Here is a 21505-nt window from a genome sequence, read left to right on the forward strand (position 1 = left end):
TCGTTAGTTTTTATTAAAACGTGAGAACACACCAGCTGATGCTTGTGCTCGGCTGTGCTACCAAACTGCGTTGAACTTTTGAAGATTAACTCGGGTTGTGGGAGGCAGAAGCAGCTGCTGGCTTGTCTGTGTAAACCCGGCATTCGTTGCAGGCGGAGTATCTCTAACAAGTTACCTGTGAATATTTGAACAGAGACTTTAATTTTACAACCACTGTAAAATTTCATGTTGTTTTCATGTTATTGATTTGCCTGTACTTCATGAAAACTCACAGCCGTGTTCAGTCTGGTGGGCACTTTGCAACGAACAAAATAGAATGGCTATTTAAGCAAAGAAGTGGGGCAGGCACGGCGCCGCGGAGACGCCGCCCACCGAGAGCGCGGACCCAGGCAGCGCTGGCTTTCCGAGCCAAAGCCTTTCCCGAGCACAGAGCAGAAGAACTGGATGCTGTGTGCACAGTGAAATGCACTAGGGGTGAAAAAAAAAGTATTTTAATATCTTAGTATTAAAGCACTTACTGTAGTATAGAAAAACAGATGAAAAATGGCTGCAATGCTTGTTTCTTTGAGGAGTACAGAGTTCTGTTAGTGCTTGACAAATCCATCGCAAAAAGAGCTGGCAGGCCAACAAAGGAGGGACACGGTTAATCCTGTTGGGAGCAGCGTGGAGCGGACGAGCGTCCCGCTGCTCCGGGCAGTGGCAGCGCACATCGGGATCCCTGCTGGCCGGGAGCCACGAGCATGGGTCACCGCCCGCCACCCGCTGCCGAGAGCTCGTGCTTGTGTTAACCAGCACCCTGCGCCAGGAACACGTCACGCGTGGATTTTGGCACCTTGGGCTCAGTGGTCTGTGCTGTCCCAGCCACGTTATGTTGGGAACGGTGCTGGCCAGGTGACAAGAGGAGCTGCGGGGCTGGGCCCTGCCCTGTGTCTGCTCACTCTTGGCCAGAGCTGCTGTCCCCGGACTGGTGACAGGGACCCTTGGCCAGAGCTGCTGTCCCCGTACTAGCGACAGGGACCCTTGGCCAGAGCTGCTGTCCCTGGACTGGTGACAGGGACCCTTGGCCAGAGCTGCTGTCCCTGGACTGGTGACAGGGACCCTTGGCTAACTTTGCCCCGCTCAAAAGCTGACAGAAGGTGAAGCCTCTGTCTCCGGAGCCTGCTGAGTTCCATGGGCCCTGGCTGGCAGTGATGTGCAGTTACAGACGTGCCCAAGTTGAAGGATGCGAGCGGACTCTGGGCTGGCAGCGCTGGCCTCTGTTAGTTCATAGGTTCATTAAAGGATTTTACATGTATTGAAAGTCTGAGTGCTGAAGAGGAATTTACGATCTGATGTTACTGATATGGTTTTAGCAACTTTGCCTAGAATCTCTTCCATATAAGATTTTATTGCATATTATGCCAGTCAGGTGTGAATCGCACATTAACGTGCGGAAAGGTGGTGCTTGCTCAATGATTATGTATTGCTGATAGGATTACAAACCGTGGTTTGTAACTGGATTACGTGGGTGTCCCTCCCGTCTGGGCTGGGCAGGATCCCCGTGCAACGCGTCCGCTGCAGCGCTGTCTCTGTCTTCTCACCCGTGCCCGCAGGTTCTGCAGTGGAAGGCGCAGCAGGAGGAGGCCGCGAGGCTCGAGGCTGCTGGAGCTGCCAGGAGGAGAGAGGAGCAAGATGAGGCGGAGAGGCTTCAGAAAGAGCGGGAGATGGTTCGCAGAGCTCAGGAGAAAGAGAAAGTATGGGAATCTTTTATACATTCTTACATATGGTCACGTGTGTAGTTGCCTTTAAAATCCTTCACTGATTTCACTACCTTATATTCTTGTAAAGTATGAAGTATTAGTACAGAGATGAGAGAACAGTTAGTTGAGCCTTGCAGCTGGCCATTTTAGCCTTAAAGCTGCCTGCTCTCACACACCAGCTATGGCACTCCATTACATCTGTCAAAAAAGGCGTACACAAGTCAGAGTATGTCACTGTCTCCCTGTCACAAACGTCTGTGCAGAGGCACTGCTGGATTTCTGGTGCCTGCAGATTGCTGCTGTTCAGCAGTGTGGCACAGGCGCTGCAGGCTCCGGCGCTGCGGTTCAGCGTGCTGCAATGCAGCAAACCAGCCCTCGCTGAGCCGCCTGCCAGCCAGCGCGGCACGGGGTGGCGCGGGGACCCCGGGGCGGCGCGAGGACCCCGTCGGGTCTGCAGCACAGTGGGGACGTTAACGGCTTCAGGGGATCGGAAGCCTAGGTTAGATAGTTCTAAGGACTTACCTGGTGACTACCTGGGAAATGGCTTTGAGGCATGAGTCTAAACTTCAACTTATCAGAAAATCAGAAACCCGCTATAGCGAATGTAATGCTCTTAGAAAATCAAGCTGTGTCACATACGTATTTGCTGCTTGGGTTATGAGAAACTTCACTGCTGCTTCTCTGTCTGCTGCAGCTTGTTCCGCTTGTTACTCTGAACTCACGCTGTGCTCCCGGGGCAGGGAAGGGAAGGGGCTTGGCGGGGCTGTGCAGCCAGTCCACCACCGGCGGTCCTTTTACGCGTGAACGCTTTGGCTGTGCAAACTTTCCGCTTTTCTCTGGCCTATGTGTAACGTCTACACAGAACAGTTCTCTGCCTGTGCACAGGTGGAGTTGCAGCTGTGGGAGGTCAGGAGGCAGATGTTTCATCTGAGTATATTACCTCTGAGATCCTTAAAAAGGGCGGCAGGGGTTTCCTTCTTAAGGCAGCCTGAAGGTGTTGGTGAGAGCCATCTGAGCGAGCCAACGTGTGGCCAAGAGGCCACAGCATCCTGGCTGGCACCAGCACTGATGTGGCCAGCAGGCCCAGGACAGTGACCGTCCCTGTGCTGCGACCTGGGGAGGACAAACCATGAGTCCTGGGGGCAATTCTAGGCCCCTCACACCAAGAAAGACCTTGAGGTGCTGGAGCGAGTGGAGAGAAGGGACCAGAGCTGGTGAGGGACTGGAGCCCAAGTGTGATGGGAGTGGCTGAGGGACCTGGGGGGTTCAGCTGGAGAACAGGAGCTGAGGGGAGACCTTCTGATCTCTGAACTGCCTGAAAGGAGCTTGGAGCCAGGGGGGTCGGGCTCTGCTCCCCAGGAACAAGCGCCAGGAGCAGAGGAAACGGCCTCAAGTTGCCCAGGGGAGGTTGAGGTTGGATCTGGGGAACAATTTCTTCCCCAAAGGGCTGTGGGGCATTGGAACAGGCTGCCCAGGGCAGTGCTGGAATCACCATCCCTGGAGGGCTGGACAGACGGACAGGAGGGTCTCAGGACATGGGGCAGTGGTGGACTTGGCAAGTGCTACGTTAACAATTGGACTTGATGACCTTGAAGGTCTTTTCCAACCTGAATGATTCTATGATTTGTAACAGATGTCATGGCAAGGTGGGAATTACAAGTTTGCTGCAAATTCCACAACTTGTCTTTGGAGAACTGTCCTGGTTTTAGGATCACAATCCTGCAGGATTTTTTAAATGAAGAATTTGTAATTTCACTTCAGCAATATTTTCTTACAACTCAGTTCCTCATTTTGCACCCAAAGCCCCTCGTCTTTCCAGATGAGCTTCCCTGCTCAGGTCTCACCTTCCTGCTCTGACCTTTCTTCCTCACCCAGCCTTGGGAAGCTCCAGACCCGCACGCGGCCGCTCACCCGCTCCCGGGGCCGCGGATCGGTGGCTGGGCCGCCCCGGACCCCCGGCTCTGGAGCGCTGGCTGCCTGGAGCAGCACGGCTGAAGGTTTTGGTGGCAGAGCAGGAGAGCGAGGAGCAAGTCCAAGGGTGATCTTCAGTCTGCGGAGCTGGAACCTATTTCACAGCAGTGCCTGCAGTCTGGTTTTACTCTTTCTGTTGTTCTCCTAGCAGATCTTTTGTTAGCCCATACTGTTCTGAAATATAAATTTTATTCTAAAAAGACCAAACCTGGATTTTCTTTAATGTTTTTCTTACTTTATTTGTTCTCACTGTCCTGGCTTGTGAGTGATTGGGGTTTTCTGTTTACTGGGTTTGTTCAAACTCCAGGTGAAAAAGTTCTGGGCTGAGAAACTACGCAAGTGGCAAGAACAGGAAGAGAAAGATCTACAGCGTCTGGAGGAGTTCAGAAAGTTAATGGCTGAACAAGCAGTTAGAGACAGAGAACGGTAAAAGAAATTAAATGTTAATACCTATAGTATCAGTAGGAACTTCTTATAATGGGCTTTCTAAATTAGAATAAATTGAGATAAGTATGTTTTTGAACTTTTGTTTCACGGTTACCCCAGTCCATGCACCGTGGTTGGATCCTGGGTGTAATTTTTTCGTTACTCTGAATTCATTCATATCCATTGAAGTTTTAGACCTCTGCAAGTGCTGAACTGTTGTGATCATGTAGGGTGCACACATTAAAACCAGCTCCCTTGTGATTCTTGTAATTGTAGCTTGATAATAAGACCTTATACGTTTCCACTTTGCAAAATTATTTATAATTAGGTTTGTTTTGTTTGAGAGGCAAGTGAGAGGAACACATTAAGCACTTAGCAGCCTCAAAGATAATTGTTGTTCTTTTAGAGGGTCTTAAACTGTGCGTGTAGTTGTAGATGCTGTTCGCCTGTTGGATGTAATTTCGGAGTTCAACCTGTCACATCTGAATCCTTGCCAAGCCCTGGTTGCAGAACATGCCCCCTCATGACCTGTTGAAGGAATACCTGATTTCACAGGGGAAATCCTCTGTCACAGAGGAGCATAAAAACCCTATGTGGTTTGGTTCTAATTGCTCTCATATCACAGGCTTACTTTTTTTACATGGAGGGAGCCACCAAAATCCATCGACCTGAAACATAATTAAGGTAGGGTTAAAGTACCACTGGCATTAGAACATTAAACCTGGTCTTAAGCATTTTGTGGGAAACACTACTTCAAATGTGACTGTTTTCCGATACCTTGCTGACAGCTCAACTTAGATGTCTGCATCCTTATGCTACAAATGTATTGGTACCTTTCCTTAAACATACCTGCGATGATTTTAGCACATCGCAAGAGGAACATGCACTTGAATTAGTGAGTTTTCAGCATAAGTGACCAGGAAAAAGTGGTTTTATTTAAGCCTGTGTCCGGCACTATGCCACACAGCTGGGCTTTGCTCTTTTCTGGTGCTAATGAACGCTGCAGAATAAAAGGTGAGGAGATGGCACAGTTCATTGAGGAGTACATGAAGGAAATAATCACACCTTCGGGCTATTATGAATCAAAAGTCGGTAAATGCTTAGCATTATGCTTCCCAGAATTGGCATACTGTACAAAATAACGTTTGTGGAGATTAATAATTCTTTGAAATTACTTAATGCTTTTCATCTTCAGAGGCTTAGAAATGTTAACCGCAGACGGGCAGAGAGGCGCTGCTGTCCTTGGGCACGGCGGTGCGACAGCTCTGGCTCAGGGCAGCGTGCAGCCCGCCCTGGCCGGGCCGGGGCCGCGGGACCTCACAGCGCCGAGCAGAGCGGCCGGGCTGCAGAAACCGCAGCCCTCGCTCCCCGCCGCCGCAGCCGGGAGCTGCCTGGAGTCCGCGGTGATCATGGAGCACGGCTCAGGCCGCACCGCGGTTCTGCTCTCGCTCGCTTCCAAGCTTGTTTGAGAAAGGAAAAGGGTTTTGGATTGTGAGCTGACTGACTATCCCAAGTACAAGATGTAGCCTAGGTACAGGGTGTAGAGTTTCCAATAGCTACAGTAAGACATTAAAAAATGGTCTGCTCTTATTCTGATTTGCTTTTAAAATGAATTTAAAATTAAGTGATCATGTATATAAAAGAGAAACTTGTTATTGCAGAGTCACTGTGGTGCTCTGTTTATTGGTAACTGCAAGACGCAGAGTAGCCAGAGCTACGGCCGTATCAAAGGAAAGGACTAAAGGCGCCTGAAAGTGGATGCAGAATTTCCAGGGACTGTCCCAGTTTGCTTCCTGCGGCTCCTCTGCTCAGTGACTGTCTGACAGCGGGGACATCGCACGGGGGGGACATCCCGTTCTTTGACCCGGTAGCTGCGGTTTCCTGTTGGGTGTCCCAGAACCGCCCCAGGGCTACCAGCGCTCGCCCGGACCCCGGGGGTGAAGCTGTGCAAGTTCCATAGGTGTTGATCAAATAGAAGATGACGAAAGTAGTGACTTCAGCACAAAATTCTGAATGCTGTCTGCATTCAGAAACACAGCAGAGGAGGAAAGGGTTGTGCTGTGATTTCTGCTCCAAGCACAACAAATATTCTATATTATTTTTTTTAATCTACGTAATTTCATGCAAAACTTCATACAAAGGTTGTAAAACCTTTTAAAAATGATGGGGGCTGAGTCTGCCGAGATTCTGAAAAATGCCCAACAAGTAGGCAAAAATTAGACCTCTTTTTTCGTTTCTTCTGCTCCCATTCATTTTGTATTGTTTGCTGACAGTGAATCCTGCTGTTAAAACAGGGGTGGGATGCCCTTACTTAAACTGTCGTATATTCTAACGGTGATAATTGCTGATAATGCAGGAAATACAGATTTAAACTTTTCAGGCTAAGAACCTGAGACTAAAACTGTCTGGATGAGAGCTCTGATTACTGATGTGTATCATGAAAGGTCTGGGCTGAGCACATTTGAAAAGGAAAGCAGAGAGTTCTGGTCCTCGTTTTCAATACAAATGAGAGGTTTGATGGGTGGGAGCTGCAGGAGGGGAACGGGCAAAGCACAGCGGGTGCTGCGGGGCTGGGGACCGCGCTCCTTCCCACACCGACTCGCGGGGACAAGGACGGGGGACGGGGGACGGGGCAGGCGCGGGGTGAGCACTGCTGACAGTGTGTGTGACAGTGGAACCTGTGCCCGTAGCCCCGCGCAAGCAGAGCTGTGGGTGACGTACAGCAGAGCTGTGGGTGACGTACAGCAGAGCTGTGGGTGACGTACAGCAGAGCTGTGGGTGACGTACAACAGAGCTGTGGGTGACGTACAACAGAGCTGTGGGTGACGTACAACAGAGCTGTGGGTGACGTACAGTCACTGCGGGCCCAGAGCTGAGCACTGACAACACGAGTGTGCAAGCAGAGCTGTGGGTGACGTACAACAGAGCTGTGGGTGATGTACAACAGAGCTGTGGGTGACGTACAGGCACTGCGGGCCCAGAGCTGAGCATTGACAACATGAGTGTGCAAGCCGAGCTGCGGGTGACGCACAGCAGAGCTGCGGGTGATGTACAGCCACTGCAGCTGGGCTTTCACACACACACAGGGTTACACCCCAGCTGTTCCCTATGGCTGAAGTTGGGGCTACGCACCTCTGTCTCCAGGATACTGAATTGTAAGTTCTCTTTCAATGTGGTATCAAGAACGACGAACTGCATTTATGTCTTACTGTGCTTCAAGAATTAGCTTCCAAAAGGGCACATGTTTGGCTGTTACCAGCAGCCTGCGTCTCCCTTTTCTAATCCATGCAGTGAGTTGCAGTCAGGTTCTCCATCAGGGCCCGTAGGTACGGACTGGATTGAAGATACGTAAAATATTCTAAAATAATATTCCCCCCACCTCTCCCAGGCAACACATTTAGCATTAATGTAGCAGGGTAAGAATTAAACTGACATGAAATTGTGCAAATATTCTGCTCCCTAGGTGTGAGGAGCAGACTGGAGCCGCCAGGCTGGCCCGCGGCTCGGCGGGAGGGGACCATTCACCCTTGCACGGGTGGCGCTGTGCACACCGCTGCACAGCTGGCAACACACGCAGACATCGCAGTCAGCTGAGAGCAGAGAACAGGATAAGTTGTGGTATAGGGAGAAACCCCCTAGATCATAACCCAGTTTTTTAAAGTTTTGCTAAAGCTTTCATAATAAGCATAGTAATTCATTATTTCCTATCGAATATTTATGAGCTGGTGTCTGAAAGCAGAGTTTTAATGAAATTAAGCTTGTCAAAAATTACATGTGTACACCCACAATACTTCAAAAAAGTAGCTTTACTGAAACTAAGCAGCTAAGCTTATTTTTTCAGCTGGTGATTTAGTAAAATTGTTACTCACTGTGGTACTTAAAGCCAAAATTGAGTTTTAAGACATTTTAATTTAAAGCTTTCCTATAAATTTTGTGAAGTAGCTAAAATAGTGCTAAGTATAAGAGGATGAAAGAGAACTAACGACTTGATTTGGATGAGGACACTGTGAAACCAACGCTCAAGTAAACATTTAAAGCCAAGTATAAAAATATTGTAAGAATGTTCCGAGTTCGGAACACAATGTGCGGCTGGGTGTGTATTTACAAGGCTCCCTGCCTGCCCGAGCGTGGATCTCACAGCTCTGCCGCTGCCCTCTGACAGCGAAACCTCATCCTTGTTGATCCTGGCCTCGGCCTCTCCAGATGGGCGAGGTGAGATCTTGGGACAGCTCAGGCACACGGGAGCCGCCTTCTCCGGAGCACCAGCTGCTGCTGGATGTGCTGCGTTCTCGCTGTGCCCGCGGTCACACCGGTGACGGTCACAGCGGTGACGGTCACACCAGCTGCTGCTGGATGTGCTGCGTTCTCGCTGTGCCCGCAGTCACACCGGTGACGGTCACACCAGCTGCTGCTGGAGGTGCTGCGTCCTCGCTGTGCCCACGGTCACACTGGTCACGGTCACACCAGCTGCTGCTGGAGGTGTGGTGTCCATAGTCACAGTGGTGACGGTCACACCAGCTGCTGCTGTAGGTGCGGTGCCCATGGTCACAGCGGCGACGGTCACACCAGCTGCTGCTGGAGGTGCTGTGCCCATGGTCACAGCGGTGACGGTCACACCAGCCGCTGCTGGAGGTGCGGTGTCCTCGCTGTGCCCACGGTCACACTGGTGACGGTCACACCAGCCGCTGCTGGAGGTGCCGTGTCCTCACTGTGATCGTGGTCGCACCGGTGACGGTCACACCAGCGGCTGCTGCTGGAGGTGCCGCATCCTCGCTGTGCCCATGGTCACACCGGTGACGGTCACACCAGCTGCTGCTGGAGGTGCGGTGTCCTCACTGTGCCCACGGTCACACCGGTGATGGTCACACCAGCTACTGCTGGAGGTGCGGTGTCCTCACTGTGCCCACGGTCACACCGGTGATGGTCACACCAGCTGCTGCTGGAGGTGCTGTGTCCTCGCTGTGCTGGCTGCCCGTGGTCACAGTGGTTGCAATCACATCTGCTCACACTGGTTATGATCACATCTGCTCACACTGGTTGCAATCACATCTGCTCACACTGGTTATGATCACATCTGCTCACACTGGGGCTGGAGATGCCAGAAATTTCCCATTGCCAATACTTTGCTTTCCAATGTACAGGGAAACTTCCACAGCGAAGACAAAGCATCTGAACTCAGAGCTGTATGAGTGCCCCTCCATTTTCCTTCTTGGCAATTTACGGAAGTTTTCAGGGTACTGAGTTTCATGCTTGGTAACACTGGAGTATTTTAGAACAGGTATCATAGCAGTCAGCTCGAGCAGCGTGAAGGGTTCTCAATAGGGTATCTCCTTTCTATTTTCCGTCCCATAAGAAGCTGGCCGTGCTGCCTCCTGGAGCCGTTCCCCGGAGCTCAGTGCTGTGAGCGTCCATCTGCCGGGCTGCGCCGAGGGGCTGCAGGCACCTTGGGGACATCCCAGGCACTTTGTCCTGCTCTTGGGATGTGTTTGTTTGCCCAGATAATTGTTATTGCATTGTTGATGCAGGGGCCTTTTCCAGCTGCCAACATAACTGTGTTCAATTCTGATTTTGCAGTTTATAGCACAAGTTATATACTCCTTTGAGCTTACTAAAGTTTTGAAAATAAGAAAATAAAACTCCATGTTTGATTGCAATTGAAGCAGCTCTTCCCTCCCGCTCCTCTAAAGGCAAGTTAAGACGTGAAGGGCAAAGGAAGGACGATTGAATGCAAAGCGTGGCCAGGGCAGCTCTGGGCAAGGACTGGAGGCGACACAGCAAAGACCACCAGCGGCTTCTAGAAAGGATTTGGGGAGTCGCAAGTGCGGCCGTGGTGGTGCTGTCGGGGCCGTAAAATCCCATGGGGACCCGCTGACCAGCAAAAATAACGCTACGGGGCAAATTCCAGGGTTATTTGTGCTAACCTCCTGGGTTTTCCTTTTGAAAAGTTTTCTTGCCTTTTCCAGTAAGAAGCTTGGGAGTGATGTTTCTTATAATGGAAAGGGTTATAGGAAAGAGCTCTCCTGCCATACGCAGATGTCAGGGAACAGATGTTGGAGATGTCTGTGCCTCCTCTTGGCAAAGAAAACGGGGGAAAACAAGAGCAACAGGGCTATATAAAGCGTGCTAGAGAAAGTCTGTGTGCTGCAAATGAAATCTGAAAGGTTAGCCAAGTTGTTTAAAAAAGACGATGACCAAAGAAGAAAAACCCCAAACAAGAAACAAAAATACAACTCCCCGAACCCCGCTTTCCCAGAAACTCCAAATCAAAAAACTAACAAAAATAACACATTGAAATGGAAAAGCATTCATGGCATTTTTCAGGTGTTTTGATGAACCACTATATTATTATGAGGTAGGTACAGGAGCCATTAGCCTTGTTTTCAGACTGACACGTCATATCAGAAATGTGAAGCCCCGCTTGACTGATGTTGTTTCCGTTTGTGTGTGTGCTGGTTCGCAGGGTCGGGTTCAGACGAGCGCGGCTGGAGCGGCGGCTGCGGGAGCGGAGGGAGCAGGCCCTGCGGGGAGCGCGCGCGGAGGAGCGGAGGGCGCGGGGGCTGGCGGCGCTGCGGCGGCAGGTGGGGCTGGCACACGCGGGCACACGCGGGCGCTGCGGCGGCAGGTGGGGCTGGCACACGCGGGCACACGCGGGCACACGCGGGCGCTGCGGCGGCAGGTGGGGCTGGCACACGCGGGCACACGCGGGTGCTGCGGCGGCAGGTGGGGCTGGCACACGCGGGCACACGCGGGCGCTGCGGCGGCAGGTGGGGCTGGCACACGCGGGCACACATGGGCGCTGCGGCGGCAGGTGGGGCTGGCACGTGCGGGCACAGGCGGACACACGCGGGCACGCGCCGGCGCTCGCGTGAGCGACAGAACAATCTAGCAAAAGCAAACCAATGAACAAGTTAAAATGCACTTTTGGTCTGGCTTGAACAGTAATTCTGTTGCGTTATAAATCTTCTGTGCTTTACACGTCTGACAACAGGAACATTATGATGTCAAATTGCACCGCAGAAGCTGGTGATATCTGAAAGCAGATAGATACTATTTGTTCTGGGTTGGATGTGACTTCCTTTCTCTTTTTTTTTTTTAATAATCTTAAGTCTGCCTGGAGTCTTAGGCAAGATTTATGAGTAATTGAAATTCTTTTTAAATTCTGAAAACGTACAGACCTTGGACAACTTTTCCTCAGAGAGACATTTAACTCTCCGGGAAACTTTTGCCTGTTATTTCAAAAGGACAGCCCAGCAAATGCTTGTTAATGTTTGTCATAATAAATGTAGGGGGATTTTTTTCCTAGTGCTGACTTCTGAAGGAGTAATTTTACCTTCGTTTATATTTTTATATCTTATCTCCTTGTTTTTTCCTCCAAAGATTAAAAGCAAAAATCTGGAGTTCACATTCTTTACAACCCAGGAACTGCAGCCTAAAGGTGCAGCTGAAGCAAAGCGCGGGAGGGAGCAGAGGTGCTCTAAACCCTGCTGATTTGGGGTGGTTTAAACGGCGTTAGCGCAGCAGCTCCTGCGCGGGACTGCCCGTGGTTCACAGGACGGTGTTTGAAGCGGCCCTGACCTCACCTCAGCACGTCCCTTTGTTCAGGTTCGCGCCCAGTGACCCGGTCCGTGGTCCCTTGTGGACCGTTGGTGGCCTCGTGATGCTCGCCCTTCAGCGGCTGGGAAGAAACAAAAGCGTGATGGGGTCAAATGTTCCGAGGCACCTCCTGTGGGAGAGCCGAGCGTCACAGGAGTGAATAAACCTACTGTTATTTCACTCATTCTTCAACTGCTGAACTCAGGCTTGTTTCCAGTCAATAATGCTTTGTTTTTAATAACCTGGTTCAATTAAATATTTTGCAGTATTAACAGTGTTATTGTAGGTTGTCATTGCTTTTTTAATAATAACTCTGTTACATCTTTTTGAAGTTACTGGTTGAATTGCATTGTCTTTTGTGTTGGGTTTAACAAGGGCGTCTTGATCTGTTGATCTTTTCTGACCCACCCAACTCTCATCCCAAAGCAGAAGAAGCTTTGACCAGGGTGGCCGAGGTCTCGCTTTGTTGGGTTTTGCTAACTAACATTTATCGTTTGTGTTGCACACTGATGAAATATTGCTTCATAAAACATGCCCCTTGCTTGTATGTGGAAAAACAAAAAGGATCGTTAGTGAAGTCATCCAGTCTGTGTATTTTGACAGCCTGTAAATACAAAGATGACACTTTATTAAAGAGATGGAAAAAATATTATCATACATAATTTTAGATATTTTTTCTGTTTTTAGCCATTCAGGTGTTGTCCTGACTTTGGTTATTTTGCTCACGTATCTTCCTGTATTTACCAAAGCAGTGTTAGCTGGTATCTGAAAATATTAACACAGAGGAAATAAGCGATGGAGAAAGATTGATCCTTTCACACTAGAGTGTCTGAGAGAAGCTGGATACTGATCTGCCCGTGGGAAATCAGACAGTTAAAACTGAGGGGCTTAAGAAAAAACCCAAGGAATGATGTTGTTTGTGGCACATCACTCAGTGCTGTTGGCCATGACTCTCAAATCATGAACTACTGATCTGAACGCCTTGAAAAAGAGGGAAATTTGTGCTTCCAGGAATTGTGGGTGTTGCTGAATCATGAGTGTGCTGGTTCTGGTCGCTGGCGCTGAGCACCAGAGCTCGTGCGGGTGTCTCCTCGGGAGCCGCGGTGCGGCCGCGTGTCCCTGGTCACCCGGCTGCGCCGGGACAGGCGCCGCTGTGCGCTCAAGTTTCAGGCTTTACAGCTCTTATATATGGATACAATGTGGCTCTAGACAACTTCAGAAATTTTTAAACCAGGTAAATGGTGATGTTCTCAAAGGACACCTTATCGATAATAACTTTTCTCACCTTAGGTCTGCATAGATAGAGCAGTTGTTAGGTTACATAGCATAATTGTTATTTCCATGTTCTGTACTTCAGGTCGCCGTTGTGGCAAAGTTAGACCCAGCCAGAGCAGTGGCTGATACGGTGGCCTCTAGAGCTCGGGTGGGCATCGGAGCCAAAGAGGAGTTTCATCTTCAGAAGCCGCTGTTTGAGTTGCACACATACAGTGAACAGCAGGTAATTGTAATCATGCTGTATAGCTTATTGTATGCGCATACATTTTAATAGCAATATATGATAATAATGTTAAAAGTACGTACTAAACAGCAATATTAACAATAGAACATAGAATACAATGTGTGTAAAAATAAAAACATTAGGAGTAATAGGCGGGGTAATTTCTCCAACACAGTGCAGGTGTAGGAGGAGCACGGGAGGGGACACGGGGGTCCCTGCAGCCCAGAGCAGGCGTCCCAGGCGCCCTGAGCAGCGCGTCCCCCTGCGCTCGCTGCGCATGTGTGAAACTCACCCTTCCACGTTGTTACACACCTGTTCAAGAGCCCTTCCTCCTTTGCTTCCTTCCCACTGCTCCAGTTTGTGCTGTACTAAGAATTTGAGGTAAGTAGGCTCAGCGTGCAAGTTCTCCTAATTGTACAAAAGGGCTGTGTCACAGGTGACTGAATTACGGGGTATTCTCTTCTCTTGGGAGATTACGTACAGCGCAAATCTCTTCATAAACTGAAAATTAGTGTCTTGACTGTCTTTACACCACTGCTGGACTGAAGATCATTTGGGATGCGATGTGCGAGGGCTGAAGGAGAAGCGACCAGTGAGGTGTAAATGCAGCAGGAAACTGAACTGCGCTCCAGGCTCAGGTCCCTGGGTTGCTGAGGACAGTGCTGGCTCGCTTGCAAAGGGAATTCAACAACAGAGGGGAGGAGTTTTTGATTCCCTTACTGTTCCCCATCTGCTCAGCCTATGCATTTGACATTATTCCCACCCTGGAATTTGAAAGTAATGTTTAGAGAAAGTGAAGTGCCATGATAGAATTCTATGGCACAAAAGCTTGCTTTTAGCACTCAATAATCTGAAATGTAATGGTATGTATAACTAAGCTTGTCCAGCAATTCCCATTTTAAGGCATTTTAAAGCTTCTCAGTTTGGTAAAGGAGAGATGTGGTACAAGAGATGTACCTTTGCTTTGGCTATTGAAATTTAGCCCAATCTGACCTATGTATGAGGTTCTGAAAAGCCTTTGCTTAAAAATGCTCTGAGAAAATGCGTATTTGGGACCGGTACCTGAACGCTCAGACTATGGCCCGTGTTCCGGCTCCCAGAGCTGTGGTGCTGCCGTGAGCGGTTCCGGCCACGTCTGTGGCGCTCGTCCCACACGGCGGTGGCGCTGGCTCTGGGTCACGTTCCGGAGCTGCTGGAACTGGAGACAACGGGACAACTGCGCTTGCAGTGCTCCCCCGCTGCAACCGGGGAAGAAGCCTTCGAAAGAGGCTTAACGATTTTGTCAAATAACCTTTCGACAAGTTTTAGAAGTAATCTCCCTGGGCACTAATGGTTGTCATGTAAATGGAAGTGGTGCTGCCACGTAGTCACAAGGCAACGCCGTTGGAAGCAGCCAGGTGCCATGGACCAGGCCGGAGGGCTCCGGTGTGCGCCGGGCTAACGGGCTCCCTGCTTCTCACCTGCCCTTCGAGTTCTGCTGAGGAATGGCAGCCAGGGCTCGTTGTTAAATACTTTGTGATTATTAATTTTGAAAAGGATAATCTGAAGATATGTGCAGTGACATAAGGGTTGTTCACTGTAGAGTTTCTCTGCTTTTGCAGACTTTATGTTACAGCCCTAATTTTCTGACTGTCTTTAAAATTTTTTAAAATATATACATCCACAGACAACCAGTAAGACACGCTGTGCGTATGAGGAGAGTATTGCTTTGCTTCTGCTCATCGTTGCTGTGGTTTGTCTGAACAGATTGTTTCTGACCCCAGACTCCGTGTGGAGCTGGCTCTGCGGGAAGCTGGGCTCCACGGAGCGCCTTACGCGAGAGAGGTCTTACCAAAAATCCCTCCGCCGAAACTCCCAAGAAGAGACATGGAATCTACAGCGTTTGAGATGGAGAGTACCTCACAGCAGGAGCAGAAAAGCCTCGGGGGTGTTGTCTGGCCTATAATGTGAAAACTCTAAATAAATTTCCCTGGGGCTGTGTCCCAGAACCGCCCCGTTCTTGCGTGTCCCAGAACCGCTGTCCCACAATCGCCGTGTTCTTGTGTGTCCCAGAACCGCCATCCCAGGACCGCCACATTCTCGTGTGTCCCAGAACCACCGTTCTCACGTGTCCCAGAACCACCGTTCTCGCGTGTCCCAGAACCACCGCGTTCTCACGTGTCCCAGAACCACCGCGTTCTCACGTGTCCCAGAACCACCGCGTTCTCATGTGTCCCAGAACCACTGCGTTCTCGCGTGTCCCAGAGCCGCCCGGTTCTCGCGTGTCCCAGAACCACCATGTTCTCGCGTGTCCCAGAACCACCGTCCTCACGTGTCCCAGAGCCGCCGCGTTCTCATGTGTCCCAGAGCCGCCCGGTTCTCGCGTGTCCCCCCCGCGGTGCCGTGCCCATGGTGCCAGCGGGGCCAGGTCTGGGCTGACGTCCCGTCCTGGAGCGAGGACATGGCCCTGAGCCTCACGCCGATCCGCGCCAATTCACGGCATCTCCAGTGCGAGCGCCGGGGCTCAACTGGCACCCTAAATCCAGAATAGCTTTGCAGAACAGCCGCTTTATATTATGATACGTGAATACATCCCACAACTTTCATTCTAGCTTTCTTGAGAATTTGATTATTTTAATTACAAAATCTTCATTATCATTAATGTTTCTATTATTTCTTGGTAGTTATAAGAAGAAACATAACCTTTGTCTATATTTAGACACCAATTTGCCGCATCACATTTACTGCAAACCAGTCATGCAGTTTTATATTGCAGATTGGTCTTCCAGTTCAAATTACAAATAACATTTCAGATCTGGGATCTTTGTTTTGGAGCTGAAATTACTGAATATGATTCTATTAAATGAAGGGGAAACGGATGTAGTTTCATTTTGTAACCAATTATGTTTTCAAGCCTTACCTGAGTGTAAAATGTATGTAAACAAGTGACGATTAGCGGTTTAAGCAAAAATTTCTAATAATGATTGACCTGAGAAGGATCTGAACATCCATGGCTGTGTCTGGATCACTGTGGGAGCTCCCCAGGGCAGGGACAGGGGCAGGGGCAGGGGCAGGGACAGGGGCAGGGACAGGGGCAGGGGCAGGGGCAGGGGCAGGCACATGGGCAGGGACAGGGACAGGCACAGGGGCAGGGACAGGGGCAGGGACAGGGGCAGGGGCATGGACAGGGGCAGGGACAGGGGCATGGACAGGGGCAGGGACAGGGGCAGGGACAGGGGCAGGGGCATGGACAGGGGCAGGGACAGGGACAGGGGCAGGGGCATGGACAGGGACAGGGACAGGGGCAGGGGCAGTGACAGGGACAGGGACAGGGGCAGGGGCAGGGGCAGGCACATGGGCAGGGACAGGGACAGGCACAGGGGCAGGGACAGGGGCATGGGCAGGGGCAGGGGCAGGGGCAGGGGCAGGGGCAGCTGCTGTGCAGACCGTCCGCGCTCCCCACCCGCAGCACGACCTGAGCGTGGAAGCCAAGTCCTTCCAGCGGGGCGGGAGGTGCCGCAGGACTGCCCGAGAGCCCTGGGAGCTGCGTGTTGTCTGGATTTGGCTTTTGCATGTTTGTGCTAAAATTACCACTCTGTGTATAATTGTGCATTTATTGTGGTGTCCTGTCTGGGGCAGCTCATGGTTTTCAAGGCACACTTGGCTGGCTTCGCTGCTTGTTGGACGTTCTGCATTGGGCCCAGCGTTGCTTTTCTTTCTCGTGGAGAGCAGGCCGGCTGCTGGATGGCTTCCCACAGACAGCGCTTCCCACGCTTGGGGCAGGCTTTTTCCCTTTGAAAGCACATCTATAAGATCATTTCAGCGGTACAAAATCTTTTCAGATTATAGTTATCTTTTATAACATCTATTAAAAAATCTAAACGAAGCAGACTTTTTAAAGCGAAGGGCGCAGATTCGTGGCAGTGTCCCGTGGTTGTCCTCGGGTCTGCTGTTCCTCGGGGAACGGACTGGACGGAGGGTCGCGCACGTGGACGAGTTCGTGCTTGCTCGCTGCAGCTGCGGATCGGGTCTTGTTCTTGATACAGTGAGACCAGATGAGGATTTTTAGAGGGGTTTTCCTGCACCGGTGGAGCATGGAAAATGTGTGGTCGGTGTGAGCAGGTGCAGGGACCGTGCTCAGCACCATTCCCGGAGCTCCTGTGGCTGCTGTCCCAGCCTGGCCGGCGCCTCCGTGGGACCGAGGGCGGGGAAAGATGCAGGAAATCACTTGTATATAAAACCAGTAGTTTATAAAATTGCTATTAATGGGAAATAGACCCTTCGACCAGCATCTCTCGCAGCCCTGCTTTGTTGGTTCTGACTCAGTGAGGTAACAGTTCAGAATTCGGCTCTCCATCATGCCGGTGTATGAAGTGTACGCAGTTTGTCAAACAATCTGATTTTTAAAGCCTGATGAAAACTTCTTTGTGAAAATCAAGCTATTTGGCTTCAAGATATACTGCTTACCAGTGAATTCTGGTAGTCAGAAAAGTGGTTTAAATGTCGGGTAATGCCTGCAAGTCAAGCACCCAGCTGGCACAAGGTCGGTCGGTGCTGTATCCAGCTGTTGCAGGACATGAAGGGTTTGTGCCAGCTTCTGTGCACATGAGCTTATGTGCACATTTCTGCGTTTATTTATAGAAAAAGAAAAATGTGAGTTCTGACCCCTCTGAGAACAGAGGGCTTTGCAGCAACGGTCAATATTTGGAAAAGGAGCTCACCAAGGACACGCGTCCTGAGCTCCAAACTACTGACTCATCCGGAACCCTTACAGAGGGTGCAGCAGAAAAACTGCTTAACAACATAATCATTAAGCTAAAAGCAAAATAAGAGGAACAGGAGTCTCTTTGCTGGACAATGTCCTGGAAAACAGGGTTCTCTGCTCGCAGAAAGTGAGTGGCCAGGGCTGTGTGTCTGTGAGCTGGGCAGAGCAAACCTCACCTGCCAAATCAGGCAGCGTCCTGCGGTGCTTTTACATTATTTTCACAAAGGACTCGAGGTACATTGCTGTTAGTATAGAATTTTCTTAAGTGGACTTAGCAGGACTGAGTTTGAACGGGAGGTTAGACTGCAGGTTAGGTGTCTGTCCTGGGAGGACACCGGCCTGTCCTGGGATCCCTCCCCTGTCAGATTCGTGTTGAGCCTGAAAACTGACACCTTGGAATAGAAACTGGGAACCATGGGGAAGTGGAGGTGACTTTGGTGGAGATTGCTCAGGCTGTCAGCGACCCTCTGGAAACATCCTCTGTGCAGCCCAGGCACAGTTTAGTCTCTTGCGCTTTGTGGGGACACTTAAAGATGATTTTCTGGGTTGTTGCTGTGTGTTGAGCAGATGAACAGGGCACAGGCACCATGGCAACCCTCTCCTGAGCCCGCGGTGAGCTGGCTGCCCCGGCAGAGCCCGTGCTCACCTGGCGGTGCTGGGAAGCACGGCTGTACTGTACCGTACTGTACCTGTGCTCACCTGGTGGTGCTGGGAACGGCTGTACTGTACTGTACTGTACCTGTGCTCACCTGGCGGTGCTGGGAAGCACGGCTGTACTGTACCGTACTGTACCTGTGCTCACCTGGCGGTGCTGGGAACGGCTGTACTGTACTGTACTGTACCTGTGCTCACCTGGCGGTGCTGGGAAGCACGGCTGTACTGTACTGTACTGTACCTGTGCTCACCTGGCGGTGCTGGGAACGGCTGTACTGTACTGTACTGTACCTGTGCTCACCTGGCCGTGTTGGGAAGCACGGCTGTACTGTATTGTACTGTACCTGTGCTCACCTGGCGGTGCTGGGAAGCACGGCTGTACTGTACCGTACTGTACCTGTGCTCACCTGGCGGTGCTGGGAACGGCTGTACTGTACCGTACTGTACCTGTGCTCACCTGGCGGTGCTGGGAAGCACGGCTGTACTGTACTGTACTGTACCTGTGCTCACCTGGCGGTGCTGGGAAGCACGGCTGTACTGTACCGTACTGTACCTGTGCTCACCTGGCAGTGCTGGGAACGGCTGTACTGTACCGTACTGTACCTGTGCTCACCTGGCGGTGCTGGGAACGGCTGTACTGTACCGTACTGTACCTGTGCTCACCTGGCAGTGCTGGGAACGGCTGTACTGTACCGTACTGTACCTGTGCTCACCTGGCGGTGCTGGGAAGCATGGCTGTACTGTACTGTACCTGTGCTCACCTGGCGGTGCTGGGAAGCACGGCTGTACTGTACCGTACTGTACCTGTGCTCACCTGGCGGTGCTGGGAACGGCTGTACTGTACCGTACTGTACCTGTGCTCACCTGGCGGTGCTGGGAACGGCTGTACTGTACTGTACTGTACCTGTGCTCACCTGGCCGTGCTGGGAAGCACGGCTGTACTGTACTGTACTGTACCTGTGCTCACCTGGCGGTGCTGGGAAGCACGGCTGTACTGTACTGTACTGTACCTGTGCTCACCTGGCGGTGCTGGGAACAGCTGTACTGTACTGTACTGTACCTGTGCTCATCTGGCGGTGCTGGGAAGCACGGCTGTACTGTACCGTACTGTACCTGTGCTCACCTGGCGGTGCTGGGAACAGCTGTACTGTACTGTACTGTACCTGTGCTCACCTGGCGGTGCTGGGAACGGCTGTACTGTACCGTACTGTACCTGTGCTCACCTGGCAGTGCTGGGAACGGCTGTACTGTACTGTACTGTACCTGTGCTCACCTGACGGTGCTGGGAACGGCTGTACTGTACTGTACTGTACCTGTGCTCACCTGACGGTGCTGGGAACGGCTGTACTGTACTGTACTGTACCTGTGCTCACCTGGCGGTGCTGGGAACGGCTGTACTGTACCGTACTGTACCTGTGCTCACCTGACGGTGCTGGGAACGGCTGTACTGTACCGTACTGTACCTGTGCTCACCTGGCGGTGCTGGGAACGGCTGTACTGTACTGTACTGTACCTGTGCTCACCTGGCGGTGCTGGGAACGGCTGTACTGTACCGTACTGTACCTGTGCTCACCTGGCGGTGCTGGGAACGGCTGTACTGTACTGTACTGTACCTGTGCTCACCTGGCGGTGCTGGGAACGGCTGTACTGTACTGTACTGTACCTGTGCTCACCTGGCGGTGCTGGGAACGGCTGTACTGTACTGTACTGTACCTGTGCTCACCTGGCAGTGCTGGGAAGCACGGCTGTACTGTACTGTACTGTACCTGTGCTCACCTGGCAGTGCTGGGAACGGCTGTACTGTACTGTACTGTACCTGTGCTCACCTGGCGGTGCTGGGAACGGCTGTACTGTACCGTACTGTACCTGTGCTCACCTGGCGGTGCTGGGAAGCACGGCTGTACTGTACTGTACTGTACCTGTGCTCACCTGGTGGTGCTGCCTTCCAGTGCTGCTCCTGCTCGGAACCTTCTCAAATGGCTCCTGGTTTAAATAAAACGTGGCCTTCAGCAATGCACAGATGGTCACGTTTGTAAACAGATCCAAAGGTTTGTAAATAGCCCTCAGATTATTAATTCTTTATTGGTTACATTTCATCTGCTCTGCAATCAGCATTTAGTTTTGCAAAGGAAACTGTTACAGAGTAACCAAAGTTTGTTTATGTAAACATCGCATGTTTCCTGACGCTTTTTCTGGTGTTTGGTAGCTCTGGATTTACAATCCTGCGGGAAGCAGCTCTCCCAGCCCCGCTGCAGGAACCAGCTCTGGCAGCCCCGCTGCAGGAACCAGCTCTGGTAGCTCCACTGCAGGAAGCAGCTCTGGTAGCCCTGCTGCAGGAACCAGCTCTCTCAGCCCACTGCAGACCCGCTGCGGATCCGCTGCGAGCTGCACGAGAGTGAGCAATCAGCTGTGAGCTGCACGGGAGACCAGTGAGCAGAGGGGTTCCCTGGCAAAGTGCCGAAGCCGGTGTTCCCCTGCCCGGCTGCTGAACGGGCTCTGGCGTGTCGGTGGGTCTGCTCCTGCAGCGCTTCTCAGGCTGCGGTCCTGAGCACGGTTCTGCCTTCGTAAGAACATAAAGGTTTGGCGTCGTGTCTGAGGGGAAGGGCAGTCACAGGCCGTTTTACCTTTGCAGGAGTCGCAGGTGCACGTGGGGTGGCCGATGAGTGCGGGAAAGCCGGGGGTCTCCTCGCTGCAGGCGGGTGGTTCCTTGTCCCGCTCAGTGCTCCGCACCAGCACCCGGTCCAGCACCACCAGCCCACACCGCGGTGGAAGGAGGAGTCCGCAGCCGTGCCCGTGCTCACAGCGCACCCGGCCTCCATCCCCGCGAACACAGGCTGGGGCAGAGCCAGAGCTCACAGCGCTTGTGCCCTGCCCTGGGAT

The 21505-nt window shown here is 51.5% G+C and overlaps 1 protein-coding gene across 1 annotated transcript in view; it reads left to right on the forward strand.

Annotated features, from left to right (window-relative positions):
- The window catches only part of CCDC148 (coiled-coil domain containing 148), a 52954-nt gene extending 37735 nt beyond the window's left edge, over nucleotides 1–15219 (forward strand). The window contains exons 11-15 of the mRNA XM_065841247.2: nucleotides 1593–1733; nucleotides 4018–4136; nucleotides 10597–10714; nucleotides 13087–13227; nucleotides 14974–15219. Coding sequence (XP_065697319.1) covers nucleotides 1593–1733; nucleotides 4018–4136; nucleotides 10597–10714; nucleotides 13087–13227; nucleotides 14974–15177 — 723 coding nt within the window. The 3' untranslated portion in view covers nucleotides 15178–15219. The remainder of the gene's footprint in view (nucleotides 1–1592; nucleotides 1734–4017; nucleotides 4137–10596; nucleotides 10715–13086; nucleotides 13228–14973) is intronic.
- The last annotated feature ends 6286 nt before the right edge of the window (nucleotides 15220–21505 follow it).

The sequence above is a fragment of the Patagioenas fasciata genome, chromosome 7 (assembly GCF_037038585.1).
Source record: "Patagioenas fasciata isolate bPatFas1 chromosome 7, bPatFas1.hap1, whole genome shotgun sequence".
In the NCBI taxonomy this organism is placed as follows: Eukaryota; Metazoa; Chordata; class Aves; order Columbiformes; family Columbidae; genus Patagioenas; species Patagioenas fasciata.